This window comes from Equus caballus, chromosome 8 (genome assembly GCF_041296265.1).
Source record: "Equus caballus isolate H_3958 breed thoroughbred chromosome 8, TB-T2T, whole genome shotgun sequence".
NCBI lineage: Eukaryota > Metazoa > Chordata > Mammalia > Perissodactyla > Equidae > Equus > Equus caballus.
Window position 1 is genome coordinate 25,033,886 of NC_091691.1, and position 20,852 is coordinate 25,054,737.

The following is a 20,852-nucleotide window of genomic DNA, read 5'->3' on the forward strand; positions in this document are numbered from 1 at the left end:
TCTCTGGGAGTCAGTAAACTGAGGAATTGAGGTTTGAACTGAAATATGAAGTGTTAGGACAAAGTTGGTCGTGAGAGTATAGAGGACAGAATTGAGAGCACCATAGGCTGAGGAAACCTCATGAGGAATGAAAAGGCAGAGTGGAGCAGGATGAAGGTGGAACATTAGGCCAGTACTCTCAGACCATGTTAGGGGATCTTCTCTCCACCCCAAAAATTTGGAAGTCATTTCAACATTTTAAACAGGTGGTGTGTTTGTGACCTGCAAATTTTCATTTTGCTAAGATGGTCCTGCTCACATGGTAGAAAAAGGATGATGGATTTGGAGCAAAAATAAAATTCTGAATCTAGGGGCCAGCTCATAGCATAGTGGTTAAGTTTGGTGCACTCTGCTTCAGTGGCCCGGGTTCGGTTCTAGGCTTGGACTTACACCACTTGTCAGTGGCCATGATGTGGCAGTGACCCACATACAAAACAGAGGAAGGTTGGCACACATGTTGGCTCAGGGTGAATCATCATCAGCAAGAAATAAAAAATAAATAAAAATTAAAAAATAAAATACCCTTAAAAGAAAAACTTCTGAGTCTAGTAGACAGATTCGTAGATTTTTGTAGTTGAATCATCAAATGTTAGCTTGGATCAGGGTAGTGGCAGTAGTGGTGGAGAGTACAGACAGTCCCTGATTTACCATGGTTCGACTTTATGATTTATTGACTTTATGATGATGTGACAGCAATATGAATTCAGTAGAAACTGTGCCTTGAGTTGTGAATTTTGATCATTTCCTGGGCTAGAGATATGTGGTACAATACTCTATCATGATGCCGGGCAGCAGCCGCGAGCCACCGCTCCCAGCCAGCCATGCCACCAAGAAGATAAACAACCAATATACTTAACATCATTCTGTACCCACACAACAATTTTGTTTTTCACTTTCAATATTCAATAAATTACATGAGATATTCAACACTTTATTACAAAATAAGCTTCGTGTTAGATTTTGTCCAACTATAGGCTAATGTAAGTGTTCTGAGCAGGTTTAAGGTAGGCAAGGCTAAACTATGATGTTTGGTAGATTAGGAATATTAAATGCATTTTCAACTTACGATATTTTCAACTTATGATGGGTTTATTGGGATGTAACACCATAATTATGTCAAGGAAGATCTACAGATATTTAGAAATAGAGGATATTCAAAACATAAAATTAGAGCAACAGAGCTAATTGAAGGGTTGGATATGGAGACTGGGAGAAGAACAGTTGTGAATATTTGCTGGCTTCTCACTTAAGAAACTGGTTAATAAATGATCATTTAAGACAGAAAACAACATATGGGGACTAGGTTTGGGAGCAAAGAGAGGGAGTTCTATGTTGGTTATGTAGTACCTTGAGGCAATTTTATCCTTATAGGCAACAAGGAAGTAACTGGACTGGTGAAGGAATTTTTGAAGCATTTTGGTTCATCATTGGTACAGTGAAAGTAAAATTTGCGACCCCAGTGGAGGTATATATTAGGCAGCTGGATCTTTGGGCAAAGCTCTGAGAAAATGTTTGAACTAAAGGTTAACATTTGGCTGGCCCGTTTTTATGGAAAGTAAATAAAACTTTTATAGAGGATGAGATTACATAAGGAAGAATACAAAGAAAGCCTAGGACTGCATCTTGAGAAACTCAAAGGGCTGGGATGAAGATGAGACTACAGAAACTGATAAATGGCCGGAGAGAGAACTAGGAGTGGGTTCCACAGGAATTATATTGAAGTGTATACTTAAATCATCTTTTGGCTTAAATACTGATTAACCTGGAAAGATATATAAGTCAGCTTGTTTCCATCTCCTTCCACCAATCTACTTCTTAAATGGTATTTAAGTTTTCTAAGCTTAATAGAATAAAAATCCACCATAATCTAGGGTGGGAATCTCATCTTTCAATTGGCCTTCTTCCACAACACCTACACAACTACCAAATCCTATTCTACCTTCCAAGGTACCCTCACAGCCAACTGTTCCGGCGCTGTTCATCACACCTAGTGTGGTCTTCTGCTTACTGCCCCACCTAGCCAATGTCTTTAAATCATCTGGACAGCAACTTATGTTCCTGTTGCTTACAAGAGTAAAGGCCAAAACATCCATCATGAAGGACAAGGCTTTGAAACCGAAAGCACAGTAACAGCCAGGAAAAAGGGGTAAGGAAACATTTAAGCAGATAAAAATTACCGAGTATGTCTCCCCTATAAACTCATTTCCAATTGAGGCAAGCAGTTAACTGTAGTCTCCCACCTTGTTGGGACTCTAATAATTGCTTCTTAAAGTTTAATTATGTAATTTAAAATCACCTGTGCGCTTCCCTCTAGCTCTGCATTGTCCAATATGGTTGCCCCTGGCTACATGTGGCTATCGATAACTTTAAATGTCACTAGTCCCAATTGGGATGTCTTAAAATATAAATACACACGGTTTAAAAAGTATGAAAATAAGAATGTAAAATCTCAATGAAAAATACCGTTATTTTAAATGTGTACTAAATAAATCAAAATTAGTTTCATCTGTTTGAACTCAGCTAAAATTTTTAAAATTACTGCTCTAGATGAATGCAGGATGGATCTTGTCATTCATAATGTATGACCAGCTCCTAAAATACTGTAGAGAAACACATAACTCCTTAATGTGTGCTTTCATATCCACACTGCCTTACAAGCCTACGAAATTTTTTTTTTGAGGAAGATTAGCCTTCAGCTAACTGCCAATCCTCCTCTTTTTGTTGAGGAAGACTGGCCCTAAGCTAACATCCATGCCCATCTTCCTCTACTTCATATGTGGGACGCCTACTACAGCATGGCTTTTGCCAAGTGGTGCCACATCCGCAACCAGGATCCGAACCGGCGAACCCCGGGCGGCTGCCACTGAGAAGCAGAACGTGCAAACTTAACCGCTGCACCACTAGGCCGGCCCTGTCTATGAAAATTTTTAATTAAATTGACTTGAGAAGGTATAGCTAAACTGAAAAATGTGGATTTGTGATGACTCCAAAACGAAAAACCATGGTGTTATTTTCCCAGAAACTTGACTTTGTCACTGGAGCATGAAGACTCATTTCTCCACAGAATTACTGTGCTCTGGGAACACTAATTTAAACATTTACCAAAATACACTAAAAATCTTGTAACACAACCACTTAGTTTTCATTTAGCACAAAAACATGCCGAACAAGCAAGCTAGCCAGACTTAGTGACTCCGATCTTTAAAGTAGAGGCATAAGTTTCACCAGTCCAAGCACTCTTCCCTTGTTGTTGTGCTCCTACACCGTGGAGATGTTTTCTAAAGGATTTTTCTAGGGAAAGCTAAAAATTATGACTTTGTTGTAATGAAAGCAAACTCTGAGTTCTGTAGTCCGCCCCCCCAACAGCCCTATTCAGTTGAGTGACAGTAGTTTCCTAATGCTTTTAGTACTTTATGCTAGAGAAGACTTCAAAGGGATAATGAGCAAAGGGCATACAAAGAACTTGTTATAAGGCACTTTATTAAAATAAAAGTGCTTACATCCCTTTAAAGTATTAATCTATTTCCTGAATAACATATGGAATATTTAACAAATACTGTACACCAATTCTGTCCCTTATAATAGTAAGAAAACAGTATTATTTTAATAAATTTTACTCCTCCCAACTTCCTTTTACATTCTTGCTCACCATGGTATCGCCTGTAGTATAGTTAACTGTTCTTTAAAAAAAAAAAAAAAAAAAAAAGAGGAATTTCTAGCCAGTGTTTTCTAACAGCAACTGCAAAATGCTACAGAAACCATAAAACAAATTTAAATAAGAATTCCGGTAACTTAAATTAACACGAGTTTTGAGAAAACGATTTTTATTATCACCACCACCCAGCTCATGTGTGCTGGGTTATGTACCAAATGGCCAGATCTTCTAAAGAACATCTACATAACATTTCCTCATGTTTCAAGAGATGAAAATAACTGTACAAGGTTAAGTACAAAAGTACACAAGACAGCGTACACGAAAAATCCACATGAGATTTTATCCCACCTGCAGCTTTTATATATTTGAAAAGTAGAATTCATGAACTAAAAAATATTGTCCTTCTATAATCCTGTCAAGTTTAATGGAAGTGGGTTTAACCTGATTACAACACTAACACCAGTATCACTGATCTGATATTTACAAAAAATCGTATTTTTCAATAAATTAAAGTCAATGCAACACCCATGCAAGCTAGAATGCTAGCTGTTTGGTGAACAAGGACTGACATCAGAACCAGAAGTCTATAAAGTCCCAAACATTAAGCGTGATCTTTTTCAAACTGCATCCATTCCTCGCATTGATGATGTGAAACCCAATCCCATTCCTCTCTGTGTGTGTGTTTGTGATCTTGCCATTTCATACTGAGCATCCAGATTTCTAAATACTTCTTCCTGTTGTTTCAAAGTCTTGTAACTTTCTTCATCAACCGAACTACATCCAGCTTCATCTTCACTCTAAATATCAGACATGCAATGTATTATTAAAATGGATTCAGATGGAAATAAAAAGTGCTGTCACTTGACAGTACTGGTAAATTGCATCTTTAGGATACATATTTGACCCTAATTACTTAGCTTCCATCCACTCATTCAGTATCTATGGAGTAGTGGGATAGAGCAGGATGTAACGAAAATCAACTTAATCTTAGTGGGCATAAGGAAGAACACGTAGAACATGCCAGACAGTGCATCAATAAATGCCTCAGAGAAAAGTACAGTAGTAAATGGAAATGGAGTATTTGCTACTTTAAAAAAAGCAGGTGAGAAAGGACTCTAAAAAGGTGGTATTTGAACAGAAACCAGAAATAAGAAAAATACTCATGCAGGTAGCTGATGGAAGAATAGTGCAGGGAAGGCTAACAGGAAATGCAAAGGTCCTCTGGAATGTTCAAGATTAGCCAGCTCAGTGCAGCTTATTTTAATAAAATAACCCTTCAATAAAAAACCAACTCCCTTAGTAAAAACCATTTGTGGATCTTTCCACGTGGCTGTATGAAATCTAATACTGTATTTGTCTATTTACACTTCATTCAGCAAAAAACCAATTTTCAACATCTTTGAAAAAGAGATTCCTTGAAACTTCAAACATTAAGAAGATTCTACCCCACCAAGTCCAGTTAACCTTAAATGGAAGAGTATTTTTTTCAGCAAATTCATTAATTCCTTTTCACAATTTCATTTTTATTTGCTAAAAGAAGCTTATAATGTCAAACAAGGTTTACCTAAGGTATAAAAACTCAGTAATAATCAACAAACATGTTAATTCAAATCGAACAATTAGCATTGACAACTAGTGATGAAAATATATTTTAACTCTGCGAAACTAATTTGGAGAACATAAACAAAAAAAGCACTAGAAAATACCAAGTTGACACATCATCGAAATAATTTTTGAAAACCAATGTTACCCTGAAAATCTAAGTTAACATTAATTTTAATACAAAGTGTATAACTCACCTTAATACCCATTAATTTCCTAAATTTGACATTTTGGTCCTTGTTTCCAAAATTCAATTTTTCCCATATTTCAGCAGACTGGGATTTGTCCTGTTAAGAAACACTGAGCTTTTAGAATATGTAAAACTTGAATATTTTTTATTAGGATATTAAATTTCTCCCTAATACAGTCTAAGTAAAAGAAACAAAAGCACTTATGGCATTCTATCAATGTAAAAGTTTATAATTATTTTAAGGTTTCTATTATAGATTAATGATGCAAAGAAATAGAAGTACTTCATAAAATACTTTTTTTATACCTTAAATACTTAGGTTTTTATAAAAACACCTAAGCTAAAGAGCCTCTTTACCCTTAATAGATGCACAGTACTACTGATTTTCTTTGAAAGCTTGACTTACATCATGCATTTCCCCCCCAGTATTAAATATTTGTGGCACATAAAACTATTCCAGTTGGGTTCTCAGAAAAAAGATACACTGAAACTGATCTTTTCCAACTCAGACTTGTTTTTCTAAGCAACTGCTACTTAGAAATAAATTATAAAAGGAATAAGAGAACTTACCCCTTCTTTCTTGCCTTGCCAAAGCATCTTTCTCTTTTTCTCTTGTTCAGCAAATTTCATTGGATTCACAGCTGCTGGGTTATAATAGCTAGGTACAGCTATTCCGGTCTCTGCCAAAGCTTTAGCTTGCAGGGCTGCCATTTGAGCTGCCATGGCTATCTGAGGAGTTACTTGCGTTCCTGATGCCAAAAGGGCAGCAACATTGAGAACGGAACCTCCAGTAGCTGCAGCTGCTGAAAGAGGAGATGAATATGGATATTAAGCCTAACTAAAACAAACCTGATCTACAGTAATACAATTTTTTTAATATAAGCTACTAATCTGCAGAAAGGCAGGATATTTTCACCAAATATAAAGAAATGATTTTTAGCTTACAAAGCAAATAACACTTTAGCAAACATTTATCGAATGTATTCATCGATGGATGTATCTCTATGATCCCTTACATATACACCAAAACTTCATCTATTTCTCTGAGGACAAACAGAATTCTGCAAATAGTAAAAACGTATATGATTTCAATGGAAACAAACTATGGTGCCTGTAGCTAAACTTACAACGCAGTAAAAACTTTTATTTGTATAGTTCTTTATAGCTTAAGAAATGATTTCACAGACATCTCATTTGAAACTCCTAATAAACATTTAAAAACATTAAGCAAGGGGGTCAGCCCAGTGGTGCAGTGCTCACTCTGCTTCAGTGGCCTGGGATTCACAGGTTCGGATCCCAGGCGTGGACTTGCACACCACTCATTAAGGCATGCTGTGGTGGTGTCCCACATACAAAACAGAGGAAAATTGGCAAAGATTTTTGCTCAGTGACAATCTTCCTCAAGCAAAAAGAGGAAGATTGGCGACAGATGCTAGCTCAGGGCCAATCTTCCTCACCAAAAAGATTAAAATAAACATAAAAACATTCAACAGGTATTATGCACATTAAACAGATACTAAGCCCAACTCTATAAAAGTTAAGTGCCATGCCTGCTATTTCCATTTTAAAGTGGTTGAGTCAATCTGTAAAAAGATTGTTCTAATGACATATTTTTCTATCAGTCCAAAATATAAGCTTAAAAAGTCCTTAAATTACTAACATTATGGGAATCCAGTTATGAAAACTGTTATAATTATGTATTGACAAAACAGCAGTTTTAGATTATTTTAAAAAGTACCACTATTTACTAGCAATATCAAAAAACAAGACACTTTGCAAATTATATTTCATACAATTCAACAGTAAACTCTGTGATCACCTTTAATCATCCAGAGACAATGTTCATGTTATACCTAAAAACTCTTTTTTTGATAAGATTTTTTTTTTTTCCTTTTTCTCCCAAAGCCCCCCTGTACACAGTTGTGTATTTTTAGTTGTGGATCCTTCTAGATGTGACATGTGGGATGTCGCCTCAGCATGGCCTGATGAGCGGTGCCATGTCCACACCCAGGATTCGAACCGGCGAAACCCTGGGCCGCCAAAGCAGAGCGTGCGAACCCAACCACTCAGCCCCTGGGCCAGCCCCTGATTTCTTAAATAGTAAGACAATACACAGTTCATCTTTAATATACTACATTTCCAAAATCATAACTAAAAGATGTGCAGTGATGGCTAAAGTGCCACATAAATAAGAGTAGTCACTATTTACTTTTCAAAATTATCTGCATCAAACAAGTCAGAAATACATATGCATGAAGATTTTACAGAGTAGGGGGTTGGCTCCGTGGCCGAGAGGTTAAGTTTGCACATTCTGTTTCGGTGGCCCAGGGTTTCTCCGGTTCATATCCTGAGTGGGGATGTAGCACTGCTCATCAAGCCATACTGAGGTGGCGTCCCACATGCCACAACTAGAAGGACCCACAACTAAAATATACAACTGTGTACTGGTGGGCTCTGGGTAGAAAAAGGGAAAAAAAATTATTTTTAAACCCCTCAAAACATTCAAAAAAAAGGGGAAAAGATTTTATGAGGTAGGGAAGCAAGACTAAAAATAAGATGTTCATATTACAGTAATAAAAAAATACGTTTATGATGTACTGTTGGGTAGTAGAGACCATGGGTGATTTTCTTCCTATTACGTTTCTAAACTTCTCAAATTTTCCACAGAGAAATTCCATATACTTCCATAATAAAAAAATTACCTGCAGCTATTTCTTGTTGTTTTTGTTTCTCAACCATTTCCTTTTCTCGCTGTTCTTGTAATTTCTTTGCCCTTTCCAATCTGTCAAAGACAATTTAAAACAATATAAATTTAAAATAACAATATAAAACCAGTATTTATCTTGCTATTTCTCTACACGTACACATGCATAGACATAAAACACTTTATATATAGAATTTTAAATTAACACCTTCCCCAAATAGATATCTGCATGTGGGGAAAAAAGCAATCATTCTTAAGACAGTATCAGTCACAGTTAAAGAATATTTCAATACTGATTTTAAACATGTTTTTAGTTCACTAAATATCCAAAAACCGGAATAGTATTTATATACACAGTTCCCAGAGAGAATGGTAAAAATAAATAAATAAAAATTATTCAACCTTATCAGTGCTGGTTACAGAAAAAAGAATAAAATTAAATCTTGCTAATAACATATTGAGAACCAAGTAAATCTTAATGCATGTTAAGCAGTAAACAATATTTACAGAATTACCTAAATGCTTCTTGGGGGAGGCTGACACAGGATAAGGCCAATCAAAACATGCAGATAATGATTTTTGTATTTAAACAGACTTTAGCATATAGTCTTCAATTCAATAAAAATTTAAAAGCCAAAACTGAAAAAAAAGAAAGCAAACCCTAAATGCCATTCTCTATAATCCAATAAAATGGTAGAAAAACCCTCGATATTAGCAAATTACTTTTGGCAGCAAGGAACTGGAAACGTGAAGCACAAATTCATTCCAAAAGAAAATAAAAACAAATTCTGGTTCACACTAAACTCACTAATGAATACACATAGCAAATCCTAAGTAATATCATCTTCATAATGATTCCTGAAAAAGAAATTCCTTTTCTTTGAAGAATTCTGTGATTTACCAATCATAAGTTTAACCACCACACCTTCCTCCTCTAATATAGTATAAAGGGGAAAGGACTGGGGAAAAGGTTTTTTTTTGTTTTGTTTTGGGGAGCTATGGGCAGTAAAATATAGTGGTAGTAAATTGGCATTTGTTCGAACAACTGCTGACATTTACATAAAAGGAACAGAATAATCTATAATTTTATTCCTTTTATTGAGTACATATGCAAGAAAGATACAGGATAGACTTGACCTTGTCCTGAGGAATAAAAGTTTCTGATTAGGGGTGACACTAAAGTGCAGCTTCATAGATATTAAAAATATTTCTAAAACAGTTTTAAAACTCTGTCCTTATCTAAAAACAAAAAAGGAACAAACAAAAAATGGTCTACATAGTTCTTTATTAACAAAAGACTTCCCTTCAAATTTCAAGGTGCCAATGAGTAGTCTGGAATTCTGAAATTAGAGTATTTCACATAAACTCGTCACCTGAAAATCACTAAGTAGATTTGTCATTTTAAGTCAAAAAACTTTTAGATGCTAGTAACAGCTTCAGCTTTACTAAGATCAAAAAATTAAAACACAATAAACAAACTCATAATAAATAAGAGAAAATTTTAGGGCTTAAAAAATACTGGTCAGAGTTAATGAACCATTCTTTGTAAATCTGTCCAGATGCTACAGCAAATTATTTCCTAATTTTTTTGATTTTAGTTTCAGAAAGAAAATATAATTGACTACTACTGGCTGCATACTTAAAATGGCCATTGCAGGTTTGGAACTAACACCATTCACTAAGGTGAATGGAATGAAGAAGGGGTGAGCTCACACCTTTGCTGCTGCTGCTGCTGTTCAGCTGGAGTTTCTGCCAGGCTGGGTTCACAGGGCAGCAGCTCATCAGGTTACATTGTGATAACTGTATGTTTGTAATGAAAAAAAAATACAAACTCAATTTCATAAAGAAAAAAATCAAAATCAAGCGTATAGTTTTCAGAATATGGGAAAACCTGCAAAGAAGCAATTGGATTTTACTTTATTTCTTGCCTCTTTATATGAGGCAATTCTTTCAATGGTTTTGCAGATTTCAGTCAGACAGCCCAGCCCTGTGTGTGTAGTCCCAGAATCATTCATCCTAGAAATATTAAAAAACTAAAAAATACAATGATCTCCTTATGCTAGCAGCAGTGAAATTTACAGGAGCAAATAAATTGGCTTATAATGTTTATTATTTGCCACCTTCAAAATAAGACAACTATTGACAGAATTCTACTTCTTCTTTCAGACTGTTTTGAGGAAGAAAAAAAGTAAACACAGAGCAGTTTTAGAGGCAAAATTAACAGCTCTCCCGTAAGATTTAAAAAACAGTTTGAACTTCAAACAAAATATTTAGGAGACCGGATTTGAGAAGAATGAATCAGTTAATCACGAAGCAAAGAGGAACTGCTGCAGATCCGACAATCTGCCCTGCTGTGGGAACAACTCAACGTTTAAGAGTGAGAACTGACAAGCCCTTACTTCCAGATCACAAAGATGCCCCAGCAGTCACGGTTAGATTAATTACTGGAATTTCCTCTGACTCAAAGTACTCACTTTGTCCACACAATTGAGTATCTACTTGAAGTTGTGAAAGGAAAAAATGCATCAAATAACAACATACACACCTCCTAGCTAAAGCTTCTTGTGCATCCATCGCTGTATTTCTGCCTCTGAAGGGAGGTGGACTGGGAGTTCGGCTTAAACTTCTGCTAAATCTTCTTGGTTTCTCAATTCTCTTCTTTCGATCACTGTAATAAATCATATTTTACATACCTCAGTATAGCCAAGGACTAATTACGTTGTTGAATCAAAATCAATTACAGTCAGGCATCACCTAACAATGTTTTGATCAATGTTGAAACAAATATACAACAGCGGTCCCATGAGATTAGTACCACACAGCCTAGATGAGTGGTAGGTTATACCATCTGGGTTTGGGTAAGCATACTCTATAATGTTCGCATGACAGCAAAATCGCCCGACAACGCAGTTCTCAGAACGTATCCCTGTTGTTGAGCAAGGCATGACTGTATTGTGATTACAAAATTAACATAATGAATTCAGTGTTCAAAACAACTGAAGTCATTTTAATAGAACTATGCTTACCTGCACTTCACAATAGATCTGATCAAATGAGAACATGTAGGAATGCCAGACAAGTATTTAGGCTCGTTCTTTATTGGTCAGAATGCAATTAAAATATTTTATCATTTATAAACAAGATTCAGACCCATAATCTAATATTCTCAGATTGATAGAAGAAAAACAGACCCTGTGAGGGGCCTATTTGATTTTTATTGAAAATGATGAACACCTACCGACTTCTACTCCTTGTCCTACTCCTGCTTCTACTCCTATGCCTATGTCTTGATCTCGAGCGGGAACGGGATCGGATCCGACGTTTTCTTTCCCTGCTTCTGGATCGTGATTTCTTCCTCTCTCTGCTTCTGGATCTTGACTTCTTCCGCTCCCTACTCCTGGATCTTGACTTCTTCCGCTCCCTGCTTCTACTACGATGACGCCTGAAATTCAAGTACACAAATTTGTAGTCACTTAACAGTGATGTCTTCAATTACAGACATTATCAGTTATCTGTAGTGTATGCAATCAAGACTGGCATACTACTCTGTACTGTTATAGAAAGGATAATTGAGGTTTTTAATGGAAGGGGTTATAACAAAAAATGGACTTTTTCATGTTTGATGATGGCTCCTAGGGAACACAGTAAAGCTATAACATGTCAAAAACACAACGTATACTATCCCAGCTTAAGATTGTGTTTAACAGTTTAAAGTTTATTGCCTTAACCAAAGTATTTATAAAATTTAAGAATGATAATCAAGTTAATCTACTACTGAAAAATTTTGACTGAATCTGATACTACACACATACATTCCGCACAGAAACCTCTAAATATATGGTAAGCATTGGCTTCTTAAAAACAAAAATCCCACAAATCTGAGCCGTGACCCACTTTCTCAAAACTCTTTTAACCTATACCACAAAACAAAGTCTAGATTAGAGTTTAGCAGCAAACAAATCCTACATCAGGAATGTAAAAGCACTGTTATATTGGCTTAAACTACAAAAATATAGTGAGCAATGATTTTTTTCACTGCAAGAGACAGATAAATCAAGAAGTTAAAAAAATATATAGTTGCTAACTAAATATATTAATCATAATCATCCTTTATCCCCCAGTCTTGGATGACATTTTTGCCTTTATCAGAAAGCAAAGCCCCAAAGACTTCAGCTATTAGCAGACATTAGTGGGCAAAGAGATAGGTCAGGTTAACAAGAAATATCAATTCTCTAAGATTTTCTTGGGTATTGCTGGGTTAATGAGCTTTATGTAATTTAGGAGTTCTTTATGGGGCACTGACTTATAAACACCAAAACTTCTCACCTTTCACGAGACCTAGATCTTGAGTGACTTCTGCCTCTTGATGACTTTCTTTCTTTGCGTTTGTGTCTGTCCTCACCATTTTCAGATGAATTTAGCCGCTCTCTTCCTTTATCAGAAGAATGTTCTTTGTCATTATGTTCCTCAGACTTGTGTTTCTTAGAGGACTTATCTTTGGATTCATGTCTTCTTGCCTGTTTTAAGAAGAAGTTGGTTCTTTCAGGAAAATAGTGCAACAAAGAGAGTTAGTATGGGTATCAGTAGACAAAAATGTTGTGATGCAACATTAGTAACCTTAGGAGTGTGTGGCAAATAAAAAAAATGATCTAGTTTCACATCACCCAAATGTTGCAGAGATATATTACTAACTTTACTTTTTCTTTATAAACCCCCCAAATGCAGTTTCCTCCCCCAAATATTTCCAATACCGCAATTAAAACAGTAATTTTCGAAGTTGAAATAATATTCAAAAACCATTATGTCAGAAAAAGAGGAATCACTGATGTTTCTTTAATCTAAAAGAATAAGGGAAGTACACATATAACAAAACTTTTAAATTTTTCAACAAACCTTTTAGAGAAATAGACAATGTGTAAACATCAACTTTTAAATCCAGAGTACAGAATATTAGGTTTAAAAAATTAACAATAATGAAGACAATAAGGACACAAGGAAATGCACCAGAAAAACGCATTTCAAATTAGGTAGCTAAGTAAAATTCATCTAAGTATTAATATTTTCTGCAATTTCAAATTACTTTACGCAGAGTTGAAGTGTCCTTTTTATAGCTATACTGTCACATCCTCTCTACAAGACGGCTCTTGATTTTTCTCCCAATGTCTAAACTGTGAAGCAATCACTTTTCATCTTGCAATATCCCAACAGGCTTGGAGTTCTATTACATTTTTCATGTACCTAGGGTAGAAAATGGCAACCGTATCTGTTTTAATTTTTATGAAATCAAACTAGGTATAACATAATTAATCCCTATAGCATTCTACAATACACACTTCCCCCATACTCTCAAAGATTAAAAACCAAGGCTTTCACTTCTACAACATATGCATTCAGAGACTGAGCTAAAATTAATTGTATGATCAAGTCTCCATTCTACACTCACATACTAAATTAGGAAGTGCTAAATACTAGATTTCCCCACATTAAGATTTGTCGAATCCATCTTGGAGCTAAAGCTTAAAATGTTGGACATCTCAGAATCACAATTTTAAAGCTGGAAGGAACTCAGACTCTCTAATTCTGTACTTTATGTATGACTAACCTAAGATCTAAAGTCACAAAGCTACACAGTAGCAGAGCTGAACCCAGACCCCATGTTCTTCTGATGCCCAGGCCACGGCTTTTCCACCACAATAGGACAATTATCTCATGTTTCCCAAAATAGGCGATAGCATATTTCTTTCTACTCAAGATTAACTTTTCTTAAAAACTAAAAACTTAGCCAAACATTTTGGAACATGCATGAGGACATATCTGAAAAGGATCATAATATGTAATTTATTATTTTGCAGAAAGTTATGAGAGACCTGGAGACACATCTAAATTTTAGTTTCATTGCCAGTTCTCTTTTCTAAGAGCTGATAAAACAGTATTTCCTTGATTTTGCCATATAGTAGCAAACTGGAAAAGCTTTAAGCGGTTTAACTTCCAAAGGTTTTAGAGTTTATTTCAAACCAATTTTCCAAACATAACATTACTATTAATAATGAAAAAAAAAAAAAAAACCATTAAAACCCTTAACTGATTTAAGATATACTTAAGGGAAATAGGAGTTTGAATGACTAATAGTTACCTTATCATGAAGTAGGCTTATTATTTTGCTATCTGAGTCTGCAGCGTCTTCAGTTCAGTCTCTTCGCGCATTAGCACGCTGAGTATGATTTATTATAGAAATGTTATCATGTGAGCTAAACAAAATAGTCATTTTCACAAAAACTCTCCTAAATTAAAAATTTAACAGAGCTTCCATTAGGGGAAGAGGTGAAGTCCCTGCCCACACTTGTTTTAGGAGTCCCTTGCCCAGCCCCCATGAGACTCTTCTCCTCCCTTTTTGGCTGCTACTTCTGCTCTTCCTTGTTGGCTCTTTCCTTGTCTTCTCAGGTGGGTGAACAAGTTAACTCCTCTGCAACACAGCAGCTGCCTTTTTCCTCAAGTTTTGCTGTCACCGCCACCTTTCCAGCTGTCCCTCACTGACACTTTTATTTCAAAATTCAATACTACTATTAGGGGAATTAAACTAGTTTACTAAGGAAAAGAGGACTCTTGTTACCTTCCATGAAGAGAAAGCAGCCCATAGATATCTAGGGTATTGCTACTTAAAGATGATTATTACTTAAAAATCCTGAGCAGTCGTCAGGCATAAGGACACTCGGGACCTCAGATTAATGGAAGCTCTGTGTGACAGGGCTAAAAAAACGAATTATATTCTTCATATGAAATTTTTATTGTGAATATTTTCACAAGATAATAAAATTAATAGTTTTTGAATGAACGTTTCACATAAACAACTATCTTCTTGAAAAATGATGAATCCAAATCATGCTTATTTTATAACTCAATTAACCTTTTAAATTTCAAGTTTTGGTACTTACCTTGACAATATATATATTCACACAAACATTTCTACCAGATACTTTATAAGTATTTTAAAGTGCCTATTCACTACAAAGTGTTAATTACCTCTTTGCTTCTGCTCCGGCTCCTGTGTTTTCTTCCTTCGTTATCTGTGAATACATACAAAAATTCACCATAAACAAAAATACAGAAGCATCTCAAACACAAATTCCAATACTCACATAAAGAACAATTTCAGTCCATTTGGCTAACTAAAGATTCTACTTACTAGTCATCTTCTAAAGAATATAGTTTTTACAGCAGTGATGGGATTATTCTACTATATTAATACTGTACATATGCGAAAAACCAAGCCATCTGAATAAACCAGAATATAACCGAGACACAGAAATACGCAAAAAAAAGTTCCATGGCAAGTCAAAACAGATATAGTCTTTTAGGAGGTTACAGAGTATTAGTATTTAAAAAACATTCTATGACTAGCCCATCTTGTTTCTTAGTCCATATCAAATATATAAAAGGACTTATCAGAGGTTAACAATTAAGAACAAAACAAAGAAGGCAAAAGAAAATAAATAGGTTGAATGACATTTGATATGTTCTAAGTACTCAAAAGGATGTTATAGTTTAGAAAAATTTCCACTCAAAACTGGTTATAATACTGTCTAGTTTTACATATATAAAAATTCTATTTCAACCATTTTGTAGATGATTATCCATGCAAAGGACAAATAACTAGAGCCCAGGTCTTAAAACTTTTAAACTTGTTACTATTCTACTTATCACTTAACCTCTTCATTAAGTAACAATACTGTTTTTTTTTTTTAATAGCAAAACACCATCCTTTCTATACCACCTCAGTTGTTTTTTAAAAGTAAACAAGGAGCAGTTCAAAACAGTCAAACCTCTTGCTTTAGAAATATTCTAACATTAAGTTAAAAAGAAAAACAAAGTTAAAAATGTTCTTCCAATTTACATCAAAGAATGTTAAATAAATTCAGAATAATATACCACTGCCCAGACTACATCTTTTAAAATATTATTTTGCCAGCGTTCAAAGAATGAAACTTAAACATCTTAGGGTTAACAAATAGTTACCATGACAAATTTAAGCATATATTTTTGCCTTTGCACACGTTATAAAACCTCTGCATTAGGACATTTGTATTTTTCATAATTGAAAAATTCTCCAGAAAATTACCAATTCACTTTCATTATTCATTTTTCAACTGGGAAGAACACATCAATTACATCAATAAACTAAACTTACGTCTTATACACATGTCTACATGGATCATAACAAATGCTGGTAATCACCATTTCCAACAATTCATACCTGACTTTCGTTTTCTTTCTCTTGACCTTGATCGTGATCTTGAATAATGATGTTTTGAGGCTCTAGGAGAAACAGATACATCTGACTGCTCTTTTTTCTTATCTCTATCTGGGGAAGTCTTTTCTGGGGCTAGGCCGTCTCGTTCTGTATCACTAGCCTAAAAATTTAAAGAAAAATGATTATAAGTTTCTAATTACATTTAAAATGTATCCAATTACTTAAAAGAGAGGGAGGGGAGGGAAAATAGTCATCCTTGAGATAAAATAAAAATAAAAGCAAAAAAATAAAAATGAAATAAAATCAGTAAATCAGAATGGCTGATTTCCAAGTAGCTAAACATGCTTTGTACCTGATAAATAAATCTAAATAAATTGAAATGACTAACCCAACACCAAAGAGAGACATGTTGTTACACTGACGTGTCTTTAATTTTTTAAATCATTATTTTTATAACTTTCAAAACAATGGGGGAAGAGGGGAATAAAGGTTCTAAGTATTTCCAATAAACATTCAAGCAGAGCAAATATAGTCCATTTTAGATCTGTGAACTCATTTAGCTGACTACCAATATTTTTATTTTAAATTGGCATAAATTAAAAAGACATTTTAAATGAGTTGTTAAAGGTTGAAGACACTCAAGACTGAAAATCTTAAAACAGCAGAGAACGCTTCTAAAATATTATAAAAGAATAAACAGAAAATTAACTTACCTATCTGAGAACCCAATCTTAATTTCATTAACCCTCTTTAATGAAAACAGCCCCTTGGCACAGTGCTGCTGCAATATATGGTCTGCCTCTCCTCACATATGCTCTGGGCTATGGAAACATTAAGTTGTTTCTGCTTTAAAGCATTTTATAAGTTATTACAATATAACTTTTTTAAAAATTAAAACAGTACTCAAGCATACACACTCTTTCCCAGAGACCTGATTTACCTCAAAGAGTAAGCTCCTTCATCTGAGAATCAGTTCTTTGTTTTCCAGTTTACAGAAGGCAATTTCACCTGCCTTGCTCATAACATAGTACTCAGCACAGAAATCAATCAATAAATGTTTGAGAAACAAATTCCAGTTATTATTTTTCCATTAAAAAAAGTATTTCTGTGGCTTTACTGAACTGTGTGGTCCAAATTACAAACAACAAGAGTACCACAAATGAAGAAATTGATTTAAATGAGTCACAGAAAAAAGCTTCAAGGAGAAACTAGAATCTGAAAGTTCCCAATTTTGATAAAAGGCAGGGAAAATACTTCCAGTAATATGTGGAAGATGGATGGTGGTGACCTATTTGACCAGAGGGGAAATATGAAAATAGGTCAATATGCCTGGAGGGTCGATTACTTAGGACAAAGGTTGGCAGACTATGGCCCTTGACCCTTGGCTAAGAATAGTTTTAACGTTTTTAAAAGGGTTGTTAAAGCAAGCAAGCAAGCAAGGAATGTGACAGAAGCTGTTATGTGGTCCACAATGTCTAAAATATTTACTATCTTGCCCTTTACAAAAGAAATCTGGAGTGGATAAACAGCAAATCATTGTACGTTCTCAGCAGGAGGAATAACCACATGGTAATGAACTCTCTTTCCCTTTGGAAGATTAGTCCAGGAAACCAACACTGAATAAACTAAATGGGGAGTATCTTAACAAACGAGGTGTGAGAGGTTGCATTACTTCAACACTTGTTTACTGAGGGTCAACAGTGTGCCAAACTCGATGCTAGATTCCAGGAATAAAAAGGATAAATTAAAAGAAAGGATTTACAGCTTAGTTGGGATGAAAAACAAACTATCTGTTAAGCCTCTAACAATGGTACAAACAAAACAAAATTAAGAAACAGACGTAAGCAACTAAGTACTGGCAAGGTCTCATTCAAGCATATGTGCTCCTCCAGTTTTCTATGTATGGTTGATCTCTGGAATCATAAAATTTTTGTGCTGAAAGGCTTTCATCCCTTAGAATCGACTTCAACTTTCTCATTTTAAAGATGAGATCCAGCAACATTAGCTGACTCGCCTAAGATGGTACTCTCTTTGCTGTCCACTATTAACAAATGATGCAGTATCAGCACAATTAAGAATGACCCTGATTTTCACAACTACAATTGATTATTTTCTTTCATTCTTGGTCTCACTATTATCCTTAAGGACTATTTCAGACACACGTATGATGTGTTAAGTGTTGGTAAAGCCAATACTTGGTAAAATAAAAGCAATTGCAAAAAACTTTAAGCACTGCTGTCACTTCTCTGCACGTGCCATTTTTCTGCCAGACAGCATTCCTGAAACAGTGGCATATCTCATTCACTTTGACAGAGATCGGGACTAGAAGTGAAAACAATCTCCCCACAGAAAAGTCAGCATCTCTCCCAGACAGTAAATGTTTTCAATCAATGCTTAACATCACAGAAGCCTGCCAACAGGGAAGAGAAATGACCTGGGTTTAAGGGAAGGCGCTCTGTGATAGAGGCTAACAACTTACTCCAAGCAGCCCTTTTCACCTGAACACACAACAGGACGACAACGAAAACCATCCTATCACTAAATAGATGCGAATGATAGGCAGCCACTTAGCTCGTGCAGAACTTTTATTTCCATGAGGATATTTTATAGTAGCATAATGAAAGTATTCAAATTTTAAAAATCAATTGAATATTAAAATTTCCCAGAAAATTTCTAAGCTTTATTTCAATTTAGTAGGACTCTACAGATAAATCTTAAATACTAACTGCAAAACTGCCCTCCACTCTAGCATTTGCTCTATTAGAAAGCCACCACTGTTTCTTAAAATTACATATTGTTTAAAACCTAATAACGCTGAAGACAAAGCATACAAATCTTTTTCCAGTGCAAAGAAGGAACACTGGATTTAATACTAGGCCACTTCTCCAGGGGATCCTGTCTATTGAACAAGGCACTACAGAAACAAATGTTTGAATCGATTTCATTTTGTAAAAATATTTGAGCCCAAGTAAATACTACTATTCTTTAAACTACATTAAGAGGCCCCAAATACTAAACAAAGGAAACCATTAAATCGATTAGCTGCACAAATACCAAATGCCTGTCAGGTGTTTGACACCTTATGAAAGAAAAATCGGTTTTAAATTCACTTAGGTATGGGGGGGGGGGGCGCAGAAAACCATCCTAATTCCTGATACCCTAATGATCAGAAAGAGTAAACTAAAAACTTTTCGTTATGTTTAATAGTCTTATTTACTTTTGAAAATGAGAAAACTTCAGGCGGTGGAAAGGAACGCAAAACGCTTGCATTTTTCTTTTAACAGGATAAGTAAAAACGAAGTAACCACACAATAACACGATCCATTAAGATTGGGCATCTGATACCCAAAACACGCTTACTGTTCAGAGAAGGTAATTTAAGAACTGTAGTTTTTATTTAAAATTAAATGGGCCAATGAAAGGTTCTTAAAGGAACAACGCCAAAGATAGGGCTTGATGATAATACTTCTCAAAGATAATTCATTCAAAATTATTACATCACGAGCCGCTTCGGAAACGGAGCATCAATCAGAATTCGTAGTTCCAAAGCCCTCTCCTAATGAAGTCGAATTTTTACTCCCTTTCAGCAACACCTTCCCCAGCTCCTTAGGAATAAACTAAGGTTTTCATAGACGGAACACTAAATCAAAATTATGCAACCAGAACCATCTTACTGAGGGAAGGGAAAAACTATCGGTACGAGACTGTTCTCTTCACCCCTTCCGTCTCTTACAGACACCGCCTTTCTGACACAATACTTTTCAGAGACGACCCCTGCTCCCCATTCTTTTCCCCGGTCCTTCCCCATTGCCAACATAAATTCCCAAGCCCTCAAGAAACTCAATACAAATCACTAGCCAGAGCGACTAAGCGAAACTGGGGGCAGTTCTGTGGCCTGAAAAGAAGACAGAGCTGGGAAAGAGATGAGGAAAGTTCTGGAAGAAAAGACACTCCCTGCGGCTCCCCACCCCCACCGACACCGCCTTATTCCCCCTCCCTACGGCAGGCAGCCATGATGGCGGGCGCAGAAGAAGGCCGCGGCGCCATTTTGTCCACACACGCGCGCGGACAACAGCTCTGGGAACCGTTCACCCATTCTTTGGAGAGTGGTAGAAAAATATCCACGGCTTTAAACTCAGATTCAGCACCTACCGCCATAGTCCAGAGTCCTGGCCGCTAGCGCGGCGCCTCCACTCGCCGCTTTCAACAATACCGGCCGCCAAGACGCTTCGCCACAGACTAAATCGCTCGCGCGAGAGACCCGGATGGCACAAAAGGGATGAGGCCCGGCGCGTCGCACAGCTTGCTGGGAGGAAAAGGGGTGGTGATAAGAGTTTCTATAGCAACGCGGTTCGAGGCGGTGATTGGTTGTACTTTTCTAAGGGGGCGTGTAAGGAAGGAGGGCGGGGCCAAG

The 20,852-nt window shown here is 35.9% G+C and overlaps 1 protein-coding gene across 6 annotated transcripts; it reads right to left on the reverse strand.

Moving 5' to 3' along the window:
* Positions 1 to 3,502: 3,502 nt before the first annotated feature.
* RSRC2 (arginine and serine rich coiled-coil 2) lies at positions 3,503 to 20,787 on the reverse strand. Of its 6 annotated transcripts, none has more exons than XM_070220334.1 (11): positions 20,591 to 20,746; positions 16,442 to 16,598; positions 15,211 to 15,254; positions 14,324 to 14,401; positions 12,517 to 12,729; positions 11,429 to 11,632; positions 10,736 to 10,858; positions 8,189 to 8,268; positions 6,057 to 6,289; positions 5,494 to 5,583; positions 3,503 to 4,491 (listed from the first exon to the last, which is right to left on the reverse strand). In XM_070220334.1, the coding sequence occupies exons 4-11, from the start codon at positions 14,329 to 14,331 to the stop codon at positions 4,312 to 4,314; spliced, it is 1,131 nt and encodes a 376-aa protein (XP_070076435.1). In that variant the 5' UTR covers positions 14,332 to 14,401; positions 15,211 to 15,254; positions 16,442 to 16,598; positions 20,591 to 20,746; the 3' UTR covers positions 3,503 to 4,311. The 6 variants fall into 6 exon arrangements, with proteins under 6 accessions (XP_070076435.1, XP_070076436.1, XP_023503009.1 ...); XM_070220335.1 differs by having other exon boundaries at positions 6,057 to 6,286; positions 20,591 to 20,716; XM_023647241.2 differs by lacking the exon at positions 14,324 to 14,401 and having other exon boundaries at positions 12,517 to 12,707; positions 20,591 to 20,787.
* Between the last annotated feature and the right edge of the window lie 65 nt (positions 20,788 to 20,852).

Coding starts and splice junctions, on each gene's coding strand:
- RSRC2 (XM_023647241.2), bottom strand. Junction 15,255..16,441: donor AGAAAGAAAACGAAAGTCAG/GTATGAATTGTT, acceptor ATGTATTCACAG/ATAACGAAGGAAGAAAACAC. Junction 12,708..15,210: donor GCCGGAGCAGAAGCAAAGAG/GTAATTAACACT, acceptor TTCTTAAAACAG/GCAAGAAGACATGAATCCAA.